The sequence below is a fragment of the Coenobita brevimanus genome, chromosome 55 (genome assembly GCF_032717465.1).
Source record: "Coenobita brevimanus isolate Jiangsu-jjx chromosome 55, ASM3271746v2, whole genome shotgun sequence".
Classification (NCBI taxonomy): domain Eukaryota; kingdom Metazoa; phylum Arthropoda; class Malacostraca; order Decapoda; family Coenobitidae; genus Coenobita; species Coenobita brevimanus.
The window spans coordinates 46,976,426-46,997,829 of record NC_137008.1 but is presented as its reverse complement, the minus strand read 5'-3'; the positions used below and the strand labels follow the sequence as shown (position 1 = coordinate 46,997,829).

General features: G+C 43.5%; 1 protein-coding gene across 1 annotated transcript in view; it reads left to right on the top strand.

Annotated features, from left to right (window-relative positions):
* The window catches only part of LOC145401213 (zinc finger MYND domain-containing protein 11), a 643,482-nt gene that overhangs the window by 375,917 nt on the left and 246,161 nt on the right, over positions 1-21,404 (top strand). Inside the window, exon 8 of the mRNA XM_080273521.1 lies at positions 7,093-7,289. Coding sequence (XP_080129647.1) covers positions 7,093-7,289 — 197 coding nt within the window. The remainder of the gene's footprint in view (positions 1-7,092; positions 7,290-21,404) is intronic.

Sequence of the window (21,404 nt, the reverse complement as noted above, 5' to 3'; positions counted from 1 at the left end):
AGCAGTTGTGTAAAGGAAATGTCAATCATACATCAACTACTGAGGCTTTGTGGTAGAACATAGCAATCATGTACATGTAAATGAAAATGGTGATCATACATTTAAAAAAAAAAAAAAAGTGCTAAAACCTTGAAATTATATAAGCAGACAGTCACGTCGTTCATTTGTAAACCAAGGTTTGCCCGTAATGGCTGGTCATTCACCTCGTTGCAGCTGTGTCAGTCTAAGACAGTTTAGCAAGGAAATAAAGGATATGAGAATGCTAAGGACTGTATTTTAATTTGGCCTACAAAATAAGAGGAGCTGGCTAATTGATGTAGAATGTTAAGGAATGAAAGTGGGATAAATTTTTTGGCTAATCAAATGCTTTTGCTTTGTGGCAGTGGACAAACTAAGTTCCTTAATTCTGACTTGGCAACATTAAGTAAAAGTAGCCTAGAGGCTGGTACAGAAAAGAAGTATATAAGGTATAATAGCAATCGCTGCAGGACTTAGAAATGAATTATGCGTAGGGCAACGCCAACAGGGTCACATGGCCTTAACCCCTAAATTTAGACTATAAATCTCTGACCCTGACTATCCCCACAGCTGCATTTCAGGTCCGATTTTTCAACTTTCACCAAGGTAAATTTGGTCTTATAGATTTCAAAAACTTAAACTGACACACCTTAAAATGTATATTTCACGCTCTTATGCCTAATGGTTACAGTTCTATCAACTGTCAGATTAAAAAAAGGTCCCTTGCATAAAAACAAGAATAGGAAAATTTTGAACAATACATTATTTTTGCCAAATAACCTTACTGAATCGCGAAAATCAGTATGAATTATGTGGTGAGGCATGAAACAAGTTGAAGGAATGAATCCATCCATCCATCCATCATCCAATCCTATGCCACCCCATGAGGAGTGTAGGAGCCTGGGGCTAGGCAAGTTGGTCCTGACCTTTAAGATGAGAGTGACCAGCCTCACTCATTCCTGAGTGGCACTACATGAGCAGTAAACCCCAACCACCCCTTGGATATAAACCTACTCAGGCCTAATCTGATTGGAGCACCTTAGTTACCCACTAAACCACGAGGCGCCATAGTTTGGTTATATGGTTACCACTGTGCGTAGTAAATGGTTTCCTGGTGTACAGGAAACCATTTGGCTTGTCACTCAGTGCAGAGTCGCCCATAGGCAGAAGGAAGTAGAAAGAGTGAAGAAAAGAAAGACAGAAGAGGAAGTGTAAATCACCTGTAGGCACAAGGAAGAGGAAAGAATGAAGGAAAGAAAAACATAAAAGGAAGGAAGAAAGAGAGGAAAGGGTAGACACCCAAAGCAGCATTACATCGAGTGAGTGGATTGTGAGCGCCCCCACCTACCATTATGAAGGAATGAACATGAAAATAAAAAGAATGTTTATGGTGTGCAGCGTGGTTTGGAAAATGCCACGTCAATGAGAACAAAGGAGGAATAGGGAGGTGGAGGTAGTGTGGGGGGGGTCTGGAGAGAGGAAATATGCATGGTACACACACTAACTGTGGTCTAGAGCGCGTATGGGGGGGGGGGTTTGGGTGGGAGGCAACCCTCAGGACAGAGCCCAGTGGGGCAGAGGGAGGTGGAAAGATGGCTGTGGGAGGGACCGTCCCCCACCGCTAATAGGGGGAGCAATGAAGCCAGACACAAATATTGTACTTAACATTGGCTAGGCTCCATATACGTCATCAAAGAGGAGGGAATACCTCACGCCAGTTTTTGGTAGCTTGTGTATGATTGATGATATTAGGACCCTACTTACCAAGGCCCAAACACATTGACAGATGATCATAGGACTTAAGGGTTAATACTGTACTTAAAAATGTCTCCCCCCCCCTGATCAAAAAAAAAAAAAAAAAAAAAGTGCCAACAAGCTAAAATTTGATATATAGAAATGTGCAAGTATTAGGTTAGTGACAAAATATCAAGTACAGTACACCTGGGAGGATTGATAGTCAGGTATAATTATTCCATTGTACAAAGGAAAAGGGGAAAAAGAAGTGTGTGGTAATCATAGGGGCATTTGTCTTCTTAGTGTAATATGAAAAGTATATGGCAGGATACTTACTGACAGAGTTAGTGAAATAACAGAGGAATTAATTGGAGAAGGACAAGGAGGCTTTAGGAAAGGAAGAGGTTGTATAGATCAGATATTCATTCTTAGATCTTTATTGGAAAAGTTTCTAGAGAAGGGAAAGAAGTTGTATGCGGCCTTCACGGATTTAGAGAAAACATATGATGGTGGATAGGCAAGGACTGTGGAAAGTATTAAGAATATACGGAGTAGATGGGAGGTTGTTGAATGCTCTGAAGAGTATGTATGAGGGTGCTAAGGCTGAAGTGCATGTGGATAGTGAACTGAGTCAATTTTTCTACTTGAAGGTTGGATTGAAACAGGGATGTGTTATGTCTCCGTGGTTGTTCAGACTGTATATGGGTGGGTTTATAAAAGAGATACAAGATAGGGCAGTGGATGTTGGAGTGACCGTAATGAAAGAGGGCAGTGTTTGGAAGCTCCCTGTACTGTTGTTTGCTGATGATACTATGTTATTCAGTGAAGACGAAGGGGAGCTGCAAGGCTTGGTGGATGAGTTTGGGAGTGTGTGTAAGAAACGGAATCTAAAGGTCAATGTAGGGAAGAGCAAAGCTATGGTTTTGGATAGAAATGAAGTCAGTGAATGTACAGTGAGGTTGGATGAAGAGGAAACGGAAAATATGAGTGCATTTAAGTACATGGGTAGTGTGATGAGTAGGGATGGAAGTTTAGAGGGCGAAGTGCTTGAAAGGTACAACAAGGAAGAAAGGTTGTTGGTTTCTTGAAAGCAGTGATGAGAAACAGGAAAGTGAGCATGGAAGTGAAAAAGCTACTACATGACAGGATTGCGATACCAACCCTAACATATGGAAGTGAAGCTTATACTATGTTGGAGGGACAGAAGTCCAGAGTGAGAGTAGTGGAACTGAGTTTTTTGAGAAGAGCATGTGAAGTCACATAGAGAGACAGACTGACAAATGAGGATATAAAGGAGCATTTTGTGGTGTGGATGTGGATGTGATAGGAAGTGTTAAGAGAAACACATTGAGCTGGTTTGGCCATGTGGAAAGGATGGAGAGTGAGAGACTGATGAGGAGAGTATGTGAGTGAAGTGGAGGGGGGGAGAGGGAGAGGGAGGCCAAGGATGAGATGGAGCGATTGAGTGGAGAGGCATATGAGAGAGGATGTGTGAGCTGGGAGCAGGGCAGTGAAATGGTGGAGGGGCGATTTGTTTGTGGCCACCCCTTACAGGATTAAGGTGTCTGGCAATAGATATACAGATAGATAGTATATGTGAGGTGCATTGCATGCTCGGCCAATATTTACATATACAGGTTTGTCCAAAACTGCCCCAAAACTGTACACACAAAATCAAAGCTGGTTCACAAGATTTAAGACACATACACATAAAAGCTGGACAGCCTAATGATTGAGTTGGACACAGGAATATAGCACAGTAGCAGAGAAAACTTTTAGTGACAAGATGAAGCTGGCTGCTTAAGACACTGCACCTAACAAATCTGTTAATCCACAGATTCATGATGCCCCCATGCATGGCAGGCACGGGAGGGATATCACAGGATGCTTTTTTTTAAAGAACAAATAAACCATTGGTGACCTTAGGAGAAGGTCCTGGTACCTTGTGAGGCATTACGTGTGGAGTGAAAGAGCAATGTACACACTCCATAGTTGTCTGAGTGTGGAAATAAATCTTGTCACCATATCTCATGTCTTCTCAGGAAGGGGGGGGGGGTTATTAGTGGCTTGACACATCTTGAGAGTGCCTCAAAAAAGATAGAGCACTGAGTGAAAAAAGTGAATACTGATTCCTGACTTTGAGGAGAGATCAGTGTTAGGAAAGCCAGTGCTAAGTATGGTTGGGAGTCTTAGTTATTTGGAACTCGATGTTTTGGTCATCATGCCCTGATGCTTGTCATAGCATTAAGTTAGCTACTTACAGTAACAGTAATCATTAATATATCATGGCCATTACAAAAAGAAGGCCTTGCCCCCTACTATCTCTCTCTCTCTCTCTCTCTTTCTCCCCCAAAGACGAGAGCATGGAAGGATGACGAATACCATGAGATGTTGTCAGATATGGCTAGCTATTTGCAAAAAATAACTGAGAAAAGCAATAATATAATTTTGGTGGGTGACTTTAACTGTAAAGAGGTGAACTGGGAGGAATGGTACTCGGGAGGCGGCGAGGATTCGTGGGGCACTATGTTATTAAATATAATAATGAATAATGTGATGACGCAATGGGTCAAAGAAGAGACTCGGTTTCGAGGTGAGGACACACCAGCAAGGTTAGATTTACTGTTCACCAAAGAACCCGATGTAATAGAATCATTGAAATATCTCTGTCCTTTAGGAAAAAGTGATCATGTGGTCATTGAGTTCCAGATGTTAATAGGGAACGTCGAGCCAAGAGACGAGCTTCATAGACAGGGAAGATACAACTTTGGGAAAGCAAATTTTACAGGATTGAGAAACTTTTTTGAAAATGCGGATTGGAGAAAATTCAGAAAAACAAGAGAGATACAGAGGAAGTGGGATATCTTTCTAGACCTCTATAATTTGGGAATGAAAAAATTTGTACCAAGAGTAAGAGGGAAAGAAAACAGGAAAAAGGAGTGGTTTAATAGAAGGTGTATGGTAGCAAAAAAAGAGAGAGATAAGGTGTGGAACAATTGGAGAAAGAGAGGTAACAACAGAACAAAGGAAGAATACAAAAGAACAAGAAATGAATACACAAGAATACGTAGAAAAGAAGAAAGGAATTTTGAAAAAGGTATAATAGACAAATGCAAGGATGAACCCAAACTGTTTTATAGATTTGTTAATGGCAAACTGAAACAAAACGAAGGAATCACCAAACTGAAAGTAGAAGGAGAGGTCTTTAAGGATGCGGCAATGCAAGCAGAAATAATGAACAAACGTTTCCAGTAAGTTTTCACTAAAGAAAAGGAGCTTGTGGAAGGGGAGAGAGTGATTAGAAATGTTCTGGTGATGAAAGATATAAAAGTGGAGGTACAGGAAGAGTATAAATTACTGGAAACTAAAGATGTAAGGAAAGCCCCAGGACCTGATGGAATTTCTAATTGGGTACTGAAGGAATGCAGAGAACAACTGGCGGATAAAATTCACAGTTTAATCATATGCTCACTGGAAGAGGGGAAAGTGCCACAAGAATGGAAGAGGGCAAGTGTGGTACCAATTTACAAGGGAGGAAACAGGGAAGAACCCCTGAATTATAGACCAGTGTCTCTAACCAGCATGGTCGCAAAATTGTGTGAGAGAATCCTGAAAGACAGATGGATAAAATATCTGGAAGAGATGAATATTTTGGCTGAATGTCAGTTTTGATTCAGAAGTGGAAGGTCATGTGTTTCAAACTTGTTGAGCTTTTACTCAAGAGCGATTGATGTGGTACAGGAGAGAGATGGTTGGGTGGATTGTGTGTACTTAGACTTAGAGAAGGCCTTTGACAAGGTACCTCATAAGAGACTAATGTGGAAACTAGAATATATAGGAGGACTAAAGGGGAAACTTCTGGAATGGATGAGACTTTTTGAGAGACAGACAAATGAGGACAGTACTGTAATAAAGGATAAGATGTCTGGATGGAGGGAAGTAACAAGTGGAGTCCCTCAAGGCTCAGTGTTGGCACCAGTAATGTTCCTGATTTACGTAAATGATATGGTAGATGGAGTGAACAGTTATGCAAGTCTGTTTGCTGATGATGTAAAGATCTTGAGGAAGGTAGAGGTTGAGGGGGATTGTAAAATACTGCAGGAGGATTTGGATAGGATACACAATTGGAGCCGGACGTGGGAAATGAAATTTAATGTAAAGAAATGTAAAATATTGGAAATGGGTAAAAGTACCAGGAGGCCATCACTGAATTATTTGTTGGGTAATGAATTAGTCACAAAAATGAGAGAAGAGAAAGATTTGGGAGTGCTGGTCCAAGATAGTTTGTCACCAGAAAAGCACATTAACAAGATAGTTGGAGAGACTTATAAACTCTTGACTAACATAAGAGTAGCATTTCATTATATGGATGAGGAGATGATGAAAAAGTTGATAGTGGCCATGATCCGCCCCAGGTTAGAATATGCAGCGGTAGTGTGGTGCCCACACAAAAAGAAAGATATAAACAAGATTGAGAGAATACAAAGAACAGCAACCAAGATGGTCCCCAGTCTGACAGACCTGTCATACAGAGAGAGGCTGGAAAAACTGGATTTGCCTTCCTTAGAGGAAAGGAGAAAGAGGGGAGACATGATTGCAGTGTTCAGGACCATGGTGGGAGTAGATAAAATTGACAAAGAAGATCTGTTTGTATGGGATAAGAGAGCAACAAGAGGACACGGAATGAAATTGAAAAAGTCAAGCTGCTTGAAGGATATCAAGAAATATGGCTTTCCTTACAGAAGTATAGACGTATGGAATAGCCTGGACAAAGAGATCGTCCAGTCTAAAAACTTAAACGAGTTTAAAGCTAAATTCGACTTACTGAGAAACAGCGATGGAAACCCACGAGCATAGTACATTCCGTGTATATCACAATTAGGTATATTAGGTAAATACTTAAATATTTGGAACGACTTAGACAAAGAGGTGGTGCATGAGCAAAACATTCATGTGTGTGAAGGTAGACTTGATAAATGTGGATATGGAGACAGGACAACACGAGCATAGCTCAGTTCCTGTATACTACAAATAGGTAAATACACACACTTCTCTGTTTACATGTTGTTTCATATAACCAAATTATGGTGCCAGGTGGTTTAGTGAGTAATTAAGGCACCCCAATCAGATTGAGCCAGTGCAGGTTTATATCCAAGGGGTGGTTGGGGTTTACTGCTCACATAATGCCGCTCAAGGATGAGTGTGGCTGGTCACTCTTATCTTAAATGTCAGGACCAACTTGCCTAGCCCCGGGCTCCTACGCTCCTCATGGGGCAACATAGGATTGGATGATGGTGGATTTAACTTTCAGGTTACTGAGACAGGTGTTTGTCTTTGCAGTTCACAGCAGCATAGCAGATATGGCCAGACAAATGTTACGGGATTGCCAGTATGACTTAATGGAACTAGAGCAATGTAAGGATTGCTACAGAATGTCAAATGAAAAATCGGACAAGTATTGGTTCTGCAAGCCTTGTCGTCCACCACACAAGCTGGTGTATGCCAAACAGAAAGGCTTTCCTTATTGGCCAGCAAAGGTAGGTACAGTTGTGTCTCTTAGGTAATGCAGTTTGTATCTTAGTAAAGGACACATTCAGTCAGGATAATGTTGAGCTTCATCTGTATCTGTCTGCCTATCTATCTGTCCATGATTCCATCAGTCATGTCTGTATGGCTGTATTTCTGTCTGTTTCTATATCCATCCATGTGTCTCTGTCTCTCCCTCTATCTTTCCATTTTTCTGTTGATCTGTATTTGTCTGTTTGACTATCAGTCTGTCTTTCTTACCAGTGGATTAATCTACGTCATTATCTGTTATTCTGCGTCAGTTATTTTTTCATGCTGTTCTGCCCCCTATTCAAGAAGTCTCCAATAGGGATAGCAGCTGTAGAAAAGTCTCACATACTGCTGTTCCACACATATTTTCTTCCTTCATGAACAGTTCCTCTTCCCCTACCAACACACTTAACTGCTTTGTAGATTAGTAATCCCTTCTTCCATGTAACTTGAGGAATTTCTTTTGCAACATTGTCAGTCACAGTACATCACTTTCAAAAACTCTTCTTATCACTATTTTCTTTCATTGTGCTCAGATGTCTGCACCACCTCATTGTGTTTTTCATCCACTCCACATCACATCCAGTACCAGTACCATCTGTTCTTTCTGACAAAACCGTTGTTGCTTAGTTCATCTGTATTTCTTACGTTCGTACTGTATGCCATACTTACCTCAGCTCAGTGCAGTGGCAGTATCATTACAGATGGGGTTGTTTCCCAATGATATAGCTGCTGCAGCCTTTAGAAAACTTAAAATATAGAAGTAATTTTGCACACTTGGTTTTGCTTTTTGTGTTTTTGGTGGGACTAGCTTATAAGGAAGATAACTTAGTCTCACCCCACTTGTCTGTGGTGAGCTTGCAGATTCCTCTCCCCCCTTTTTTTATAATTATTTTTTCCATTAGGGCAACACAGATAGGGGGGGCACTGCCTTGTTGTAAACCAGGTAGTACTGTATCTGTTGCTTTTGCTTTTGCCTAGTATTTCCTTTATTTTTGATAATGCACCATGATGTTGGGCAGTCTTCAATAAAATGGGCCTTCCATCCTCATGCTGCAATAAGTGTATGGGCAAGACTGCCTAAGCACCAAAGTGTGACTACTGCAGTAATTGGTTCCATCTCCCATACAATGACTTGGATCCAAGCATTAGCTGGTGTAATATAGGAGAATCTCTCAAATATGAAGGAAAGTTTAGTAAAGGAGATTGTTTTGTTCATCTTTTTAGTTAGTTGTTTTCCAGGGAGGGGCACTAACCCTCCACCAACCCTTTTAGTCGCCTTGTATGACAAGCAGGGATACTGGGAGAGTATTCTTGAATAAAAAACCCTACCCCCAAGGGGTGCTAAGGCTGCAGTGCGTGTGATTGGTGAACTGAGTGAATTTTTCTCTTTGAAGGTTGGGTTGAAACAGGGATGTGTCATGTCTTCATGGTTGTTCAATCTGTACATGGATGGGGCAATAAAAGAGGTACAAGGTAGGGTAGTGGAAGTTGGAATGGCCCCAGTGAGAGAGGGTAGTGTTTGGAAACTCCCTGTACTGTTGTTCGCAGATGATACTGTGTCGTTGAGTGAAGACGAAGGGGAGCTGCAAGGCTTGGTGGATGAGTTTGGGAGAGTGTGTAAGAAATGGAATCTAAAGGTGAATGTAGAGAAGAGTAAAGTGATGGCCTTTGAGAGAGGTGAAGTCAGTAAATGTACAACGAAGTTGGATGGTGAGGAATTGGAAAATGTGAGTATGTTTAAGTACTTGGGTAGTGTAATGAGTAAGGATGGAGGTTTGGAGGGTGAAGTGCTTGAAAGGGTACAGCTGGGAAGAAAGGTTGCTGGTTCCTTGAAAGCAGTGATAAGAAACAGGGAAGTGAGCATGGAAGTGAAAAAGTTACTACATGACAGTATTGTGATACCAACTCTAACGTATGGAAGTGAAGCATGGACGTTGTTGGAAGGACACAAGTCAAGAGTGAGAGCAGTGGAACCGAGTTATTTAAGAGGAGCCTCTGGAGTCACATGGAGAGACAGGCTGACAAGTGAGGATATAAAGGAGCGTTGTGGTGTGAATGTGGATGTGATAGGAAGCGTTATGAGGAACACACTGAGGTGGTTTGGCCATGTGGAGAGGATGGAGGGTGAAAGACTGACGAGGAGAGTGTATGTGAGTGAGGTGGAGGGGGGGGAGAGGGAAGGGGAGGCTGAGGATGAGATGGAGGGATGGAGTGGAGAGGTATATGAGAGAGGGGGGTGTCAGTTGGGAGCAGGGCAGTGAAATGGCGGGGGACAGAGCAACGTGGAGGCAATTTGTTTGTGGCCACCCTGAACAGGATTGAGGCGTCTGGCAATAGATAGATAGATTGCTTTGCCTGGTTTTGATACCATAAAAGGTTTTTCAGATTGCTTTGCTATTGTAGAGATAAAGGTCTCTTTGCCAAGGGCTACCTGTCAAAATTAAACCAAGTTGCATGTTGGCATAGGTTAGCAAACTCCAGAGAACAACAAGAAAGCTCTGCCAAAAGAACTTGCAATTGTAGAGATAAAGGTCTCTTTGCCAGGGGCTACCTGTCAAAATTGAACCAAGTTGCATGTTGGCATAGGTTAACAAACTCCAGAGAACAAGAAAGCTCTACTAGAAGAATATAAAAATTTGATACCTTAAAAGGTGATGAGAGAAGTAAAAACATGAGGAATGGAGATATGGATGGAGTTCGTACTGAATGGTGAAGGATAGAACATCTCAAATTCGTTGCATGCTGATGATGCAGTGCTGCTTGCAAATACTGGACAGGAACTTGGTAGCCTAGTGCAAAGTTTTGCTGATGTCTGTGAGCATCGTGCCTTGAGAGTAAATGTAGAAAAGAGTAAAGTGATGGTAATTGAGAATGAAGGTGACTCCCAGTGTGATGTTGCAGTGAATGGAGAGAGACTGGAATTGGTGAGAGAGTTCAGTTATCTGGGTACAGTGCTAGAAAAGAGAGGAATATGTGCAATAGAAGTGGAAAGTAGAGTGACACAAGGAAAGAAAGTACTGGTGCTATGAAGGCCCTGATAAGAAATAGAGGCTTGAGTGTTGCTGCTGTGTGAGGCTTACATGAAGGAGTGTTAGTACCAACTTTAACATATGGAAGTGAGACTATGGTGTGGCATGAAAACGGAAAGTCAGGGGTGAGAACAGCGGAGATGGGACTGCTGAGGAATGTATGTGGAGTCTAGAGAGTGGATAGGATAAGAAATAATGTGATTCATGAAAGATGCGGATTGAGGAAGTCTGTGGACGCTAGAATCGAAGAAAGCGTACTGAGGTGGTATGGTCACGTGGAGAGAATGGATAACAATAGAGTGGTGGAAAAGGTATATCTGAGTGAATTTGAAGGAGGGAGGAGGCAAAGTAGGCCAAAGAGAAGGTGGAGGGATATGGTGGATGGGTGTGCAAGGAAGAGAGGTATGGAAGTCAGTGAGGCCAGGGAACTGACAAGAGATTGAGCTGGCTGGATGACTGTTGTGATAAGAAGTGCATGATCAGGGATATGGCACCCATTTCAAACGTGACGGCATCCAGTTTAACTCTGTCGGATAAGATTATGTGAAGCTACAAAATGTGGTGAAAGTTTTTGGTGTATCAGATAGAGCCAGGATTCCAGGGGCTTGAATGATGAGTGAATGGAAGCATGGCCCATTGGATTGGTCAGACTTAGGCTGTCTGAGCATTTCTGCTCTTCACCCTGCCTTGGGTGAGAAAGGATGATTATGATGATGATGATATTGATTTTTTTTTTTAATGGTCATCGGCCATTGGGCTTACAGCCCAGTCCATTAAGCTGTATTGTTTATTTATAGCCATATACTTATACATATACATATACTTACACATATATACATATACATACACATACCTGTGCATACATATACACATTTACAGTATATAGATTTTTGTTTAGTTTTTTATACACACACACACACACACACACACATATATATATATATATATATAGATGCAATAGATTCACGATGGGGGAAGCGTAGTCTCAATATGAAGATAAACACCAACGTTATCAGGAACATCTTTAATAAATTGGTGACGTTTCGACAACTCGTTTGTCATTTTCAAACCTATAGAAAATACAATAAAATCTATAGGTTTGAAAATGACAAACGAGTTGTCGAAACATCACCAATTTATTAAAGATGTTCCTGATAATGTTGGTGTTTATCTTTATATATATATATATATATATATATATATATATTCATTCATTCATTCATTCATTGCCAGACGCCATGTATCCCAGACGGGGTGGCCAATGGCTTAGAGTTAATTGTTTTACAGGGAGGGGCACTAATCCTCCACCAACCCCACTTGACACGTAGAGATGCCAACAGCATCTGATGTTCCCAGGCGGTCACCCGTCCAAGTACTAACCAGACCCAACGTTGCTATATACAGTATATATATATATATATTTATATACATACAGTAATCCCTCCAGTATCCGACGTAATAGGGCCATAGGCAGGTCCGGATACTGGTCCTGTCCGGTTAGTGGGCCCCAGCTTATGGACTTGTACTTATGGACCCTAACTCAGAGAAACACCTATGCAACTCCCTCTGGACATGCATAGCACCTATTTAAGACCCAAATCACACCAATAAAGCACATAAATGACTGAAATAAATGCAAAAGAAGTATAAAATGAGGGTTTAGAAGTAGGTTCATACAATATTAAACATTCTGGTTACTGGCTCCTGGACTGGTACTTATGGACCCTAACCTAGCCTAACTCAGAAAAACACCTTCCTACTACACATGCATAGCTCCTAACACCCTATTCACACCAATAAAGGACATTAAAGAGTGAAATGAGGTGTTTGAGGTAAGTATTGTATGGAAAAAAGTACAGTATGAAACATTCTGCCTACTTACAGCAAGTCCATGGCCACCTCGATGAATAACCACCTCCTCTCGGACTCTGAGAGTAAGAAGGATTTCCTGAAGCACTTCCAGTACACTGTTCATGAAGTCTTGCACTGAACTTAGTCAATCGCACTCAGAAGTCTGTTCTCTTCACAGTGCGCACTCTTGTCTAACTAATGCTCCATTGTAACTTACTAAGTGTTGCACTCTGCACTTTAACTTTTCCCATTCTTCTAATAATTTTTTGAAGCAAAAACAAACAAGTCTATTTACGTTAAATTTTGTTCCAAATTAGTCTTTTCACTCACAACTGTAAATCCTTAACACTACACACTGTTTTTTTCACTGTACAACACTGTATATTCCCGTGTGGTCTAGTGGAGAAGGTCTTGCTGTTTAATCACTGTCAGAGTCCGAGAGTATCACTGGCAGGTGACCTAGGGGTGCGTCGCTGGGTTGTGGTGATGGCGTACCCACTGCAGACAACTCTGAAGACAGATGCAAACTCACGTCGAGCGGTGACTCCACCGTGGCTGATGTGCTGGGCTGTGGCTCGGAGCATGAGGGCCTGTCTTGGGGAGGCAACGGAGTGGAGCCAGGGCTGGGCACAGCGGGGGTCACGGGCCTGAAAAAACTGTCAATGGTTGACTGACGCAAGGACCGACGATTCTGACGATTGATGATGCGCTGCCTGAAAGCACGCACTTCCTCCACAAGTCCCAAGGGCCCCATCTCCCTGTCGCAGTCCGGGTGTTCCAGGTAGTCAAGGACGAACTCTAGGTGTTCCCGGAGTGCGCTTAACTTGGGGATGGCTGGAGTAGTGTCCTGTTGAGAGGAGTCCACATCATCGTCACCTTCCTCGTTGGAATCTTCAAGCTCGGTACTGACACCTGCAGCTGAAGACGCGATCTCGATATCAGACAATGTCTGATACCCAGGATCGCTCTCGTCGTCATCCAACCACTCACGCACATCGTCCACATCAACATCGTCGCCGTGCGTACGTAGCCGTGCATGGAAGTCATTCACGTCAAACCCTAGAAAATCGTACTCCACATCCGTTCCGAGAAGCAGACGAGACCAGCCATTTTCTAGAGTCTTGACAGGGACTTCTTTCCATGCACTGGCCCAGTTGTAGAGTGCAGACTTGATGTTGTAGCAGCAAAGGTTTTCCAAAGTCCGCTGGCCTTGTGTGTCCCATCCCTCCCTGCGCTCGTCCTCGTCCTCGAGAACAACCATCACCTCGTCCAGGAACTTCCGTCGGTATAGGCGCTTTGTTGCCACGATCACTCCTTGGTCCATTGGTTGGATGAGAGCAGTCGTATTAGGTGGCAGAAACATGCACCTAATCCGGCCATTCTCAGCCACCAAGTCCTTGTCGCACGGGTGGGCAGGTGCATTGTCGAGGAGAAGGAGGGCCTTTACCTGGTTGCGCAGGATTCCCAGTGTCTTCGTCTGGTAATTGATGACCTCCTTGATGAAGTGGCGGTGGAACCAGTCTTTGAAGATCTGGGCTGTAAACCACGCCTTCAAAGAATGGTACCAGACGACTGGAAGGACATCCGTCACCCCACGAACACACCAAGGCTGCTTTGCACGGCCAACAACAACGGGCTTAAGCTGCTGCATGCCATCAGCATTGACACAACACAAAGCAGATATCCGTTCCTTGGAGAGCTTGCGGCCAGGTACATGCTTCTCCGTCTCCTCGGCTAGAGTGTTCGTAGGCAAAGAGCGATAGAATAAACCAGTTTCATCAGCGTTGTAGACTTGACCGAGAGTGAGACCCTCCCTGTCGATCAAGCCCTTCACCTTGTGCCGAAACTCATCAACTCCATCCTCGTTAGCGTCCAAAGCTTCACCATGAGCTTTACGGTTGGTAAGGCCATGCCGTAACTTGAATGCGAAGAGCCAACCCTCGGATGCCTTGAAGTCTAGGGCGTCGTGAAGCCTGGCGAACTTCTCAGCAGCAGCCTTCAGCTCCGTTCCACATACCATCACACCAGCAGCACATTGCTGTCGATACCAAATCAACGTGGATCGGTCGATTTCAGCAAACTTGGGGGTAAACATCACCTTCCTCTCCACGTTGTGTTTGCTTCTCGACAAGAAGTCGGCCGTGTACTGCATGAGTTTGTCTCAGGATCTCTTGATATCAAACAAAGTAGATCGGGCCAGGTTGAACTCGCGGAGGATGCGGGAAGAAGACCACCCCGCATCTACTTTCTCCAATATCTCCCATTTCTTCTCCAGAGTCAACACCACTCTCTTCCGCTTCTCAGGCATCGGGGCCATCGTCACACACACTAATAGGAGGCCCGAGACCAGCAGGAGTGCCTGCAGCAGGTAAGGCACCACCACAAAAGCGAGCACGTGGGCAGCCATAACGACGAGCATGCACTCGTGGCGAGAGACAGGCGGAAAGTGGGGAGGATGCAGCAGCGCTCTATCAGACGTCGGAGGAATGACGCGCCACAACAAAGCTGTCCCGCGCTGTGTGCGGGAAGTTCAAATTACGGGCGGGAAAAATTTGTTTATTATTTTTATCTTTTTTTGCGGTTTTCGGACCATTTTGGGAATGTTCGATCCCTGGACGATTATGTCCGGTTAGTGGGGATGTTCGGATATTGGGCGTTCGGATATTAGAGGGATTACTTATATATATATATATATATTTAGTATACAGTATATATATATATATATATATATATATATATATATATATATATATATATATACATATATATATAATATATATATATATATATATATATATATATATATATATAGTATACAGTATATATATATACTGTATATATATATATATATATATATATATATATATATATATATATGCCCTTCCTGATGTCTACCAATGACTATTGGGAAGGGCATCCGTGTAGCATTTTATGACCGGATGCCCTTCCCAATAGTCATTGGTAGACATCAGGAAGGGCATCCGGTCATAAAATGCTATACGCTCCAAACCAAAGTTCTCTACCCAGGGGCAACGCCTTAGCCCTTATCCAAAAAAGGGGGACTTGGCGTAAAATAAAAAATAAAAAATATATATATATACAGTACCCTCGTGTCCAACACGGTAATATTGTCATGCACAGGTCCCGTGTTGAACCAAAAACATGTTAGACAAACAACAGAGCTTGTGGGGAAAAATGAATTATGTCAGCAACCCTAAGAAAAGTCACCCTAAATACCTACCATATACCTTTACATATATTAGTACTACTGTAATTATAATAAATGGTGCTGTACTATGAATGATAACTAACCTTTTAGGATAGTGTTGGTGGGCTTGTTGGGAATGGAAGGTGGTATCTGAGGCTGTATGTAGTCCTACTGGGTCCCCGAAGGATGGCTGCTGGCGTCACTAGCGGGTAATGGCTGCTGCTCCTCCTCAACCTCCCTCATAAATCCTGCGAAAATCACACTCAGAATCACTGTCCTCATCCACATCCATGGAAGGTCCTGCTTCTGCCTGTCCTAGGACTCCGTAAGCCTTCACTGCTGCTAGGATCTTTTCTTGTTTTTTTATTATGGTCGTCATGCTGGCATCATTCACGTCGTAGGCCTTGGCGATGTCCACTTTCCTCTTCCTTTTCTTCTTCCTCTCGATGATTTCTAACCTTGTGGCCTGAGGGAGGTGCCGCCGCTTCTTGGGGTTCTCGGAAGGCTTCCTAGGCATTGTGAGGAGGATAAAATGTAGTAGCAAGGGCAGAAAATGCAGCGAGAAAAAAGCACTTTCCAATGCGAATTATGCGACTGAGCGGCGCTGTGGTGGGAGAAATTTAAACAAAACATCACGTGAGAGCTGAAGCATTTTTGATTGGGCGACATCACGATCACGTCACGATAGCCAGTGAGGGAGGCAACTTGGTCAGAAGTTTTGATTGGCTGTCAGCATCACAGGAACTTCCAGTATGACTGTGTTGGACCGGGGGTGATCGTGCTAGAGGCGAACTCTGCGGATTTTGCCCACTTCTCGGAGCTCCGTGCGTGTTATGCTAATGCACCCATGTTATAGTAATTAAACTGTATTCAATCATACTAATTTTTTGCTCTCCGTGCTGGACGCGAATCTTGCTGGACAAACTCGTGTTGGACCCGAGGGTACTTATATATATATAACTATATATATATATATATATATATATATATATATATATATATATATAAATATATATATAGTTATATAAAATAAATATATATATATATTTATATAATTATATAAAATATATATATATATATATATATATATATATATATATATATATATATATATATATATATATATATATATATATATATATATATATATATATATATATATATATATACACAGGCATATCCCAGTTTAACAATGCAGTTGGTTAAGATAAAACCCATCACTAGGTTGGGTATTGTAAATTGGGGTAGATATTTTAACATGTGAAGTATAGGTATGTTTTTATGAGCCTTGGGTTTCCCCCCAACCAGGTCCTAAACCCACCCAAATGAGTCAAAAAAAAAAAAAAAAAAAAAAAAAAAACTTTAAAGGCAATCAAAATGGCTTAACAGCTTTAAAAGAAGCCAACTTAAGCCTATAAATAACTCACTAAAACCAACAAATAAAATCTGAAAATCATAAAATATAGGTCAGAAAATATCAAACACCTCCCATCACTTAACTCAGGTAAGTCCATGTCCAGTCCTGGTTGTCATCCTTTCCATCCCCCCTGAGGCTAGGGGACATGTGGTGCTCGCTGCCACTCGTTCATCCTCCTGAAAGCCATCAAACCCGATCTCCAATGGATGGTCAAAGGGTGGAGGGGGAAGCCTGGCGAGATGGGATGATGGAAGCGGAAGACTGATGCACTGGCTCTGGGGTTGGCGATAGAGTGCAATGCGATGACTTAGGAGGTGGCATTGGTGTGTGATGCGATGACAAATGAGGTGATGAAGGAGACAGCTCTGATGACTGGTGAGGTGGTGAGGGAGACAGCTGTGATGACTGGTGAGGTGGTGAGGGAGACTACTGCGATGACTGACGAGGTAGCGTGGGATACAGATACGGTGGCTCACGTGGTGGCGAGGGAGACAGAGGCAGTGGCCGAAGTGGTGAGATCAATGCTGAGGCGAGGAAGGTTGCAACAGAGTGGTAGAGTGCCGCAGTGGAGACTCAGGTGACGTGGGAGATGGGGATTGGCTGGAGGTGAGGTCCAGCACTAGGGTCCGAGCATGTTCTCAGTGGGACAAGGCCCTGGGCATTTCTCTGCTTGTTGAGGGCTAGGGATATGCTCTGCTGGTCAAGGGCTGGGAAGATCCTCTGTGGGTTGCTGGTGTGGTGGAGGCCTGTTTGAAGAAGGCAGTGATTGTAATCTGCCTGGCCACCCTCTTCTTTTCCTCCAGCATTGTCCTGTACACCGTCATCCCCTCCTCCAGCCAATCAGATGCGTTTCTGCTTCGTCGTGGGAGAGGGTCATGTGTGCACATAAGTGCAATGACCTCGTCAACTTTGGTCACCATCTCCCTCAGAATTTTCATACTGAGGGCTCACACCTCAGGGACAACCTCTTCCTCCTGTGCCTCATGGTGCACCCATTGTAGCTCCAAACTGAGGAGCTCCTCATTGGTGAGCTGCTCCCTGTGGCTTTCCAGGACCTCCTCCATGTCCTGCTTGCCGACCTCCTCGAAGCCTGACTCGTGCGACAGTTGAACAAATTCCTGCTATACCCATTCCACTGGTGGAGCTCACACGCTCCCAGGGAAGCTGGTGAAGGAGTGAATGCTCTCCAGCCACAGCTTCTGCCACACACCATTCATGGTGGGCTGGCTTGCTTCCCACCATGCAGTTGCGATGTTATTAATGGCGTGCTGTATATTGTATCCTTTCCAGAAGGATTGCATTGTCGTCTTGTCCCTGTCACACGCCTTTACCATCTGCTGCATAATGCGGCAGAGGTAATACACCTTAAACATCGCCACCACCCTCTGGTCTTTGGGTTGCAACAAGGATGTGGTGTTGGGGGGCAGGGACACCACTTCTGTGTTGCTTGCCCAGTCTTTGATCACAGGAGGGTGGCTAGGCACATTGTCCACCATTACGAGGAATCTGTTCACCAAGTTCTTCCTGGAGGCCTACTCTTTGAGAACACGTGAGAAGTACGAGTGGATGTATGACGAACAGATGTCAGAAGTCAGCCAGGCCTTCTTGTTGGACTTCCAAATCATCTCTAAATTCTCCTTAACATACTCCACCACAGCCCTGGGGTTTTTGGAGTGATAGACAAACAGTGGCTTTAACTTGAGGTCATCCTCAGCATTGCCACCCAGCAGCAGTGTAAGCTGGTCCTTCGAGGCCTTAAACCCTGGCTTAGCTTTTTCCTGTGTTGCAAGAAATGTCTTTGAGGACATTTTTTTCCAAAAGAGCCCAGTCTCATCAAAATTCTAAACCTGCTTCGCATTATAACCACCCTCCGCGATGATACACTTCAGCTCATCAGGGAAAACTGCAGCCACCACCACATCCGCACTTGCCACCTCACCACACATCCTGACGTATTGCAGGCTTGCCCGCCTCTTGAAACAGTCAGACCACCCATGGCTAGCCTTAAAGGTTTCACTAGCATCAAGATTCCACCTCACCTTTATTTTGTCCTACAGTGAGATAGCCTTCATGCATATGATTGCCTGACTCATGGGTGCCTTCCTCCTGTCGTGGTCCTTCATTTACGGAGCATCAGCTCCAGCTCCTCCATTACAGGCTCTCAGTGGCGGGTGAGGTGGGAGGCGACGAAGGTTGCAACTTCCCCAGGGGTAGCCTGCATGGCCTCACCCTTCCTGATAATGGTGGAGACAGTAGACTGGGCCGGGTGGAGAGCCGAGACAATGGCTCACGCACCCATGCCTGTGTCATGGCGCTTATGAATATCTAATTTTACTTCCAGAGACTCAGTTTTACGAGCACACTTCGCAGGAACATTGCCAGCACCAACATTAGCAGGTTGCATACCACCCCGACTAGGGTCACCATTACCACCACTGGCACCACCATGTCCAGCACCCATACCAGACACAATCACATTTATTAAGGCCAAAATTCACACAAAATCAGACTTCACACACAGTCAGTATCACTGCCCTGCTCGCAGCACCCCTAGGACACAGTTATGATGCACTACAATAGTGGCTTGCGTAATATTGGTAATGCAACATGATGTGGGGTAGGCGAGCGTAAGAGAGTTCCTCACTTGCAGACGGCCGGTGCGAGAAGAGCGATATGGGTGAGCACAGGGTGTGCGATGGCTGTGGGGCCAGCACAAGCACTTCTGCGCATCCTGGGAGGCGGGCGGGCTCAGCTGGCTGCAGAAATGTGCTTGATTCAAACTTTTGGCCCATCACTCTTAGACAAGACATCGGAAGACTCATCGTTAAACCGGGGCACAGCTATTGTCAGGCGGGGTATGGTGGTATTTCTTCTCACATTGCTATGCCGGGGTATCACATAAAGGGGTATCTAGGGGTATGCCTGTATACATAGATACAGTAAGCCCTCAATTATCCGATGAAATAGAGCCAAAGGCATGTCCGGGTAGTGGCAATGTCCGAATAATGAACAATATCCCCCTACTATACCATACCCAGACCCTACCTATACCCAACCTCCAACTTATACCTAACCTATTTGTGCAGTGCCTCTGCTTACTTTGGCAGTGTTTTCCAGGCATATTTAGACATCAAAACATACATGGGAATATCCAAGATAATGATAAGCAGCAAGAAAACCATGAAAAAAAAAAAAAATGATAACCAAAAAACACCCTACCTATACACTACTGTATGTACAGTACCCCTCCTAATTTTTCACTGTTTTCAGGTCAGTCTGCTGTATTTAGACATCAAACCACACATAGGAATATCCAAAGTACAGCTAAACACCAAGAATTCCATGAAAAAAAAAAATGAAAGCCCTAAAACACCCCACTTATACACTACTGTATGTACAGTACCCCTCCTAATTTTGGCACAGTTTTCAGGTCAGTCTGCCATTATTAGACATGAAAACACACTTAGGAATATCCAAAGTAATGCTAAACACCAAGAGAACCATGAAAAAGAAAACATTGAAAACCAAAAAACACCCCACCTATAAACTACTCTATGCACAGTATCTCTCCTAATTTTGGCACTGTTTTCAGGTCAGTCTGCCATATATAGACATTTAAACACACATAGGATTATCCATATTAATGCTAAACACCAAGGAAACAATGCAAAACAATAAATATCCAAAAAAAATCGAGATGGTTGGAAAATCAGTTATCTGACACCAATGATAACTGCTCCCGCGGCCACAAAAAAATTCCACGGCCAGATGTGCCACCGAAAGTTGGTTAAATTGGTATAAGTGGTATACCATCATCTTTATGCTATAAGCTAATAAAAACACAGAAAACTGATGAATGAAAGTACAGAAATGCAGTGAGAATAAATAGTGTTCAGGAGTAAAACATACCGTCATATAAGTTTCCACCATCCTAGTGCAAAATTTTGTCAGCACTTTCCAAGACTTAAGCATATGTCTTGATGCAGAATTCATAAGATTTCTCATGGTCACTTCGGAATGTTGATACGACCAATAGTATTCGAATGAATCGCAAAAAACTTTAAAATCTCACGAGTCAGTGCAGTCAGCATGAAGGAAGGTAGGGAGTGAGGGAAGAGTTGGGAGGGTATGGGGAAGGGATGGGGAATGGAGAAACGAGGCTGTGGGCAGGATTTTCACTCTTCTGTCATGCGGTGGACGGGTGTTTAAAACGTTCATTTACTTGTGGCTTGTGGTTGGTTAGGCGCATGATGGTAATCCAGAAACAAAACTCTCGGTGACTGGGCGACTTTGAACGTTCGGTAGAGAGGCGGATGGCTGCTGTCACCAAGCATGTACTTGTGGCCTGTGGTCTGTGTTCGATCCATGGTGACAGTTTGGAAATACAGTACTTAGCCCGGTGGCCGCACTACTTTGGACATTTGGTGGCAATGCGTACAGATGTTTTGACACTGCTTGTTGGTTACAGTCATATTACTTGAGTGCTGGAGGTTCGTTGGGAGTGATTGAACCAGCGCATGACTTTGACCATTCAGTACAGGGGCAGATGGACATTTTAACTTGGTTGTGGGTTACGTCCTATTTTCCA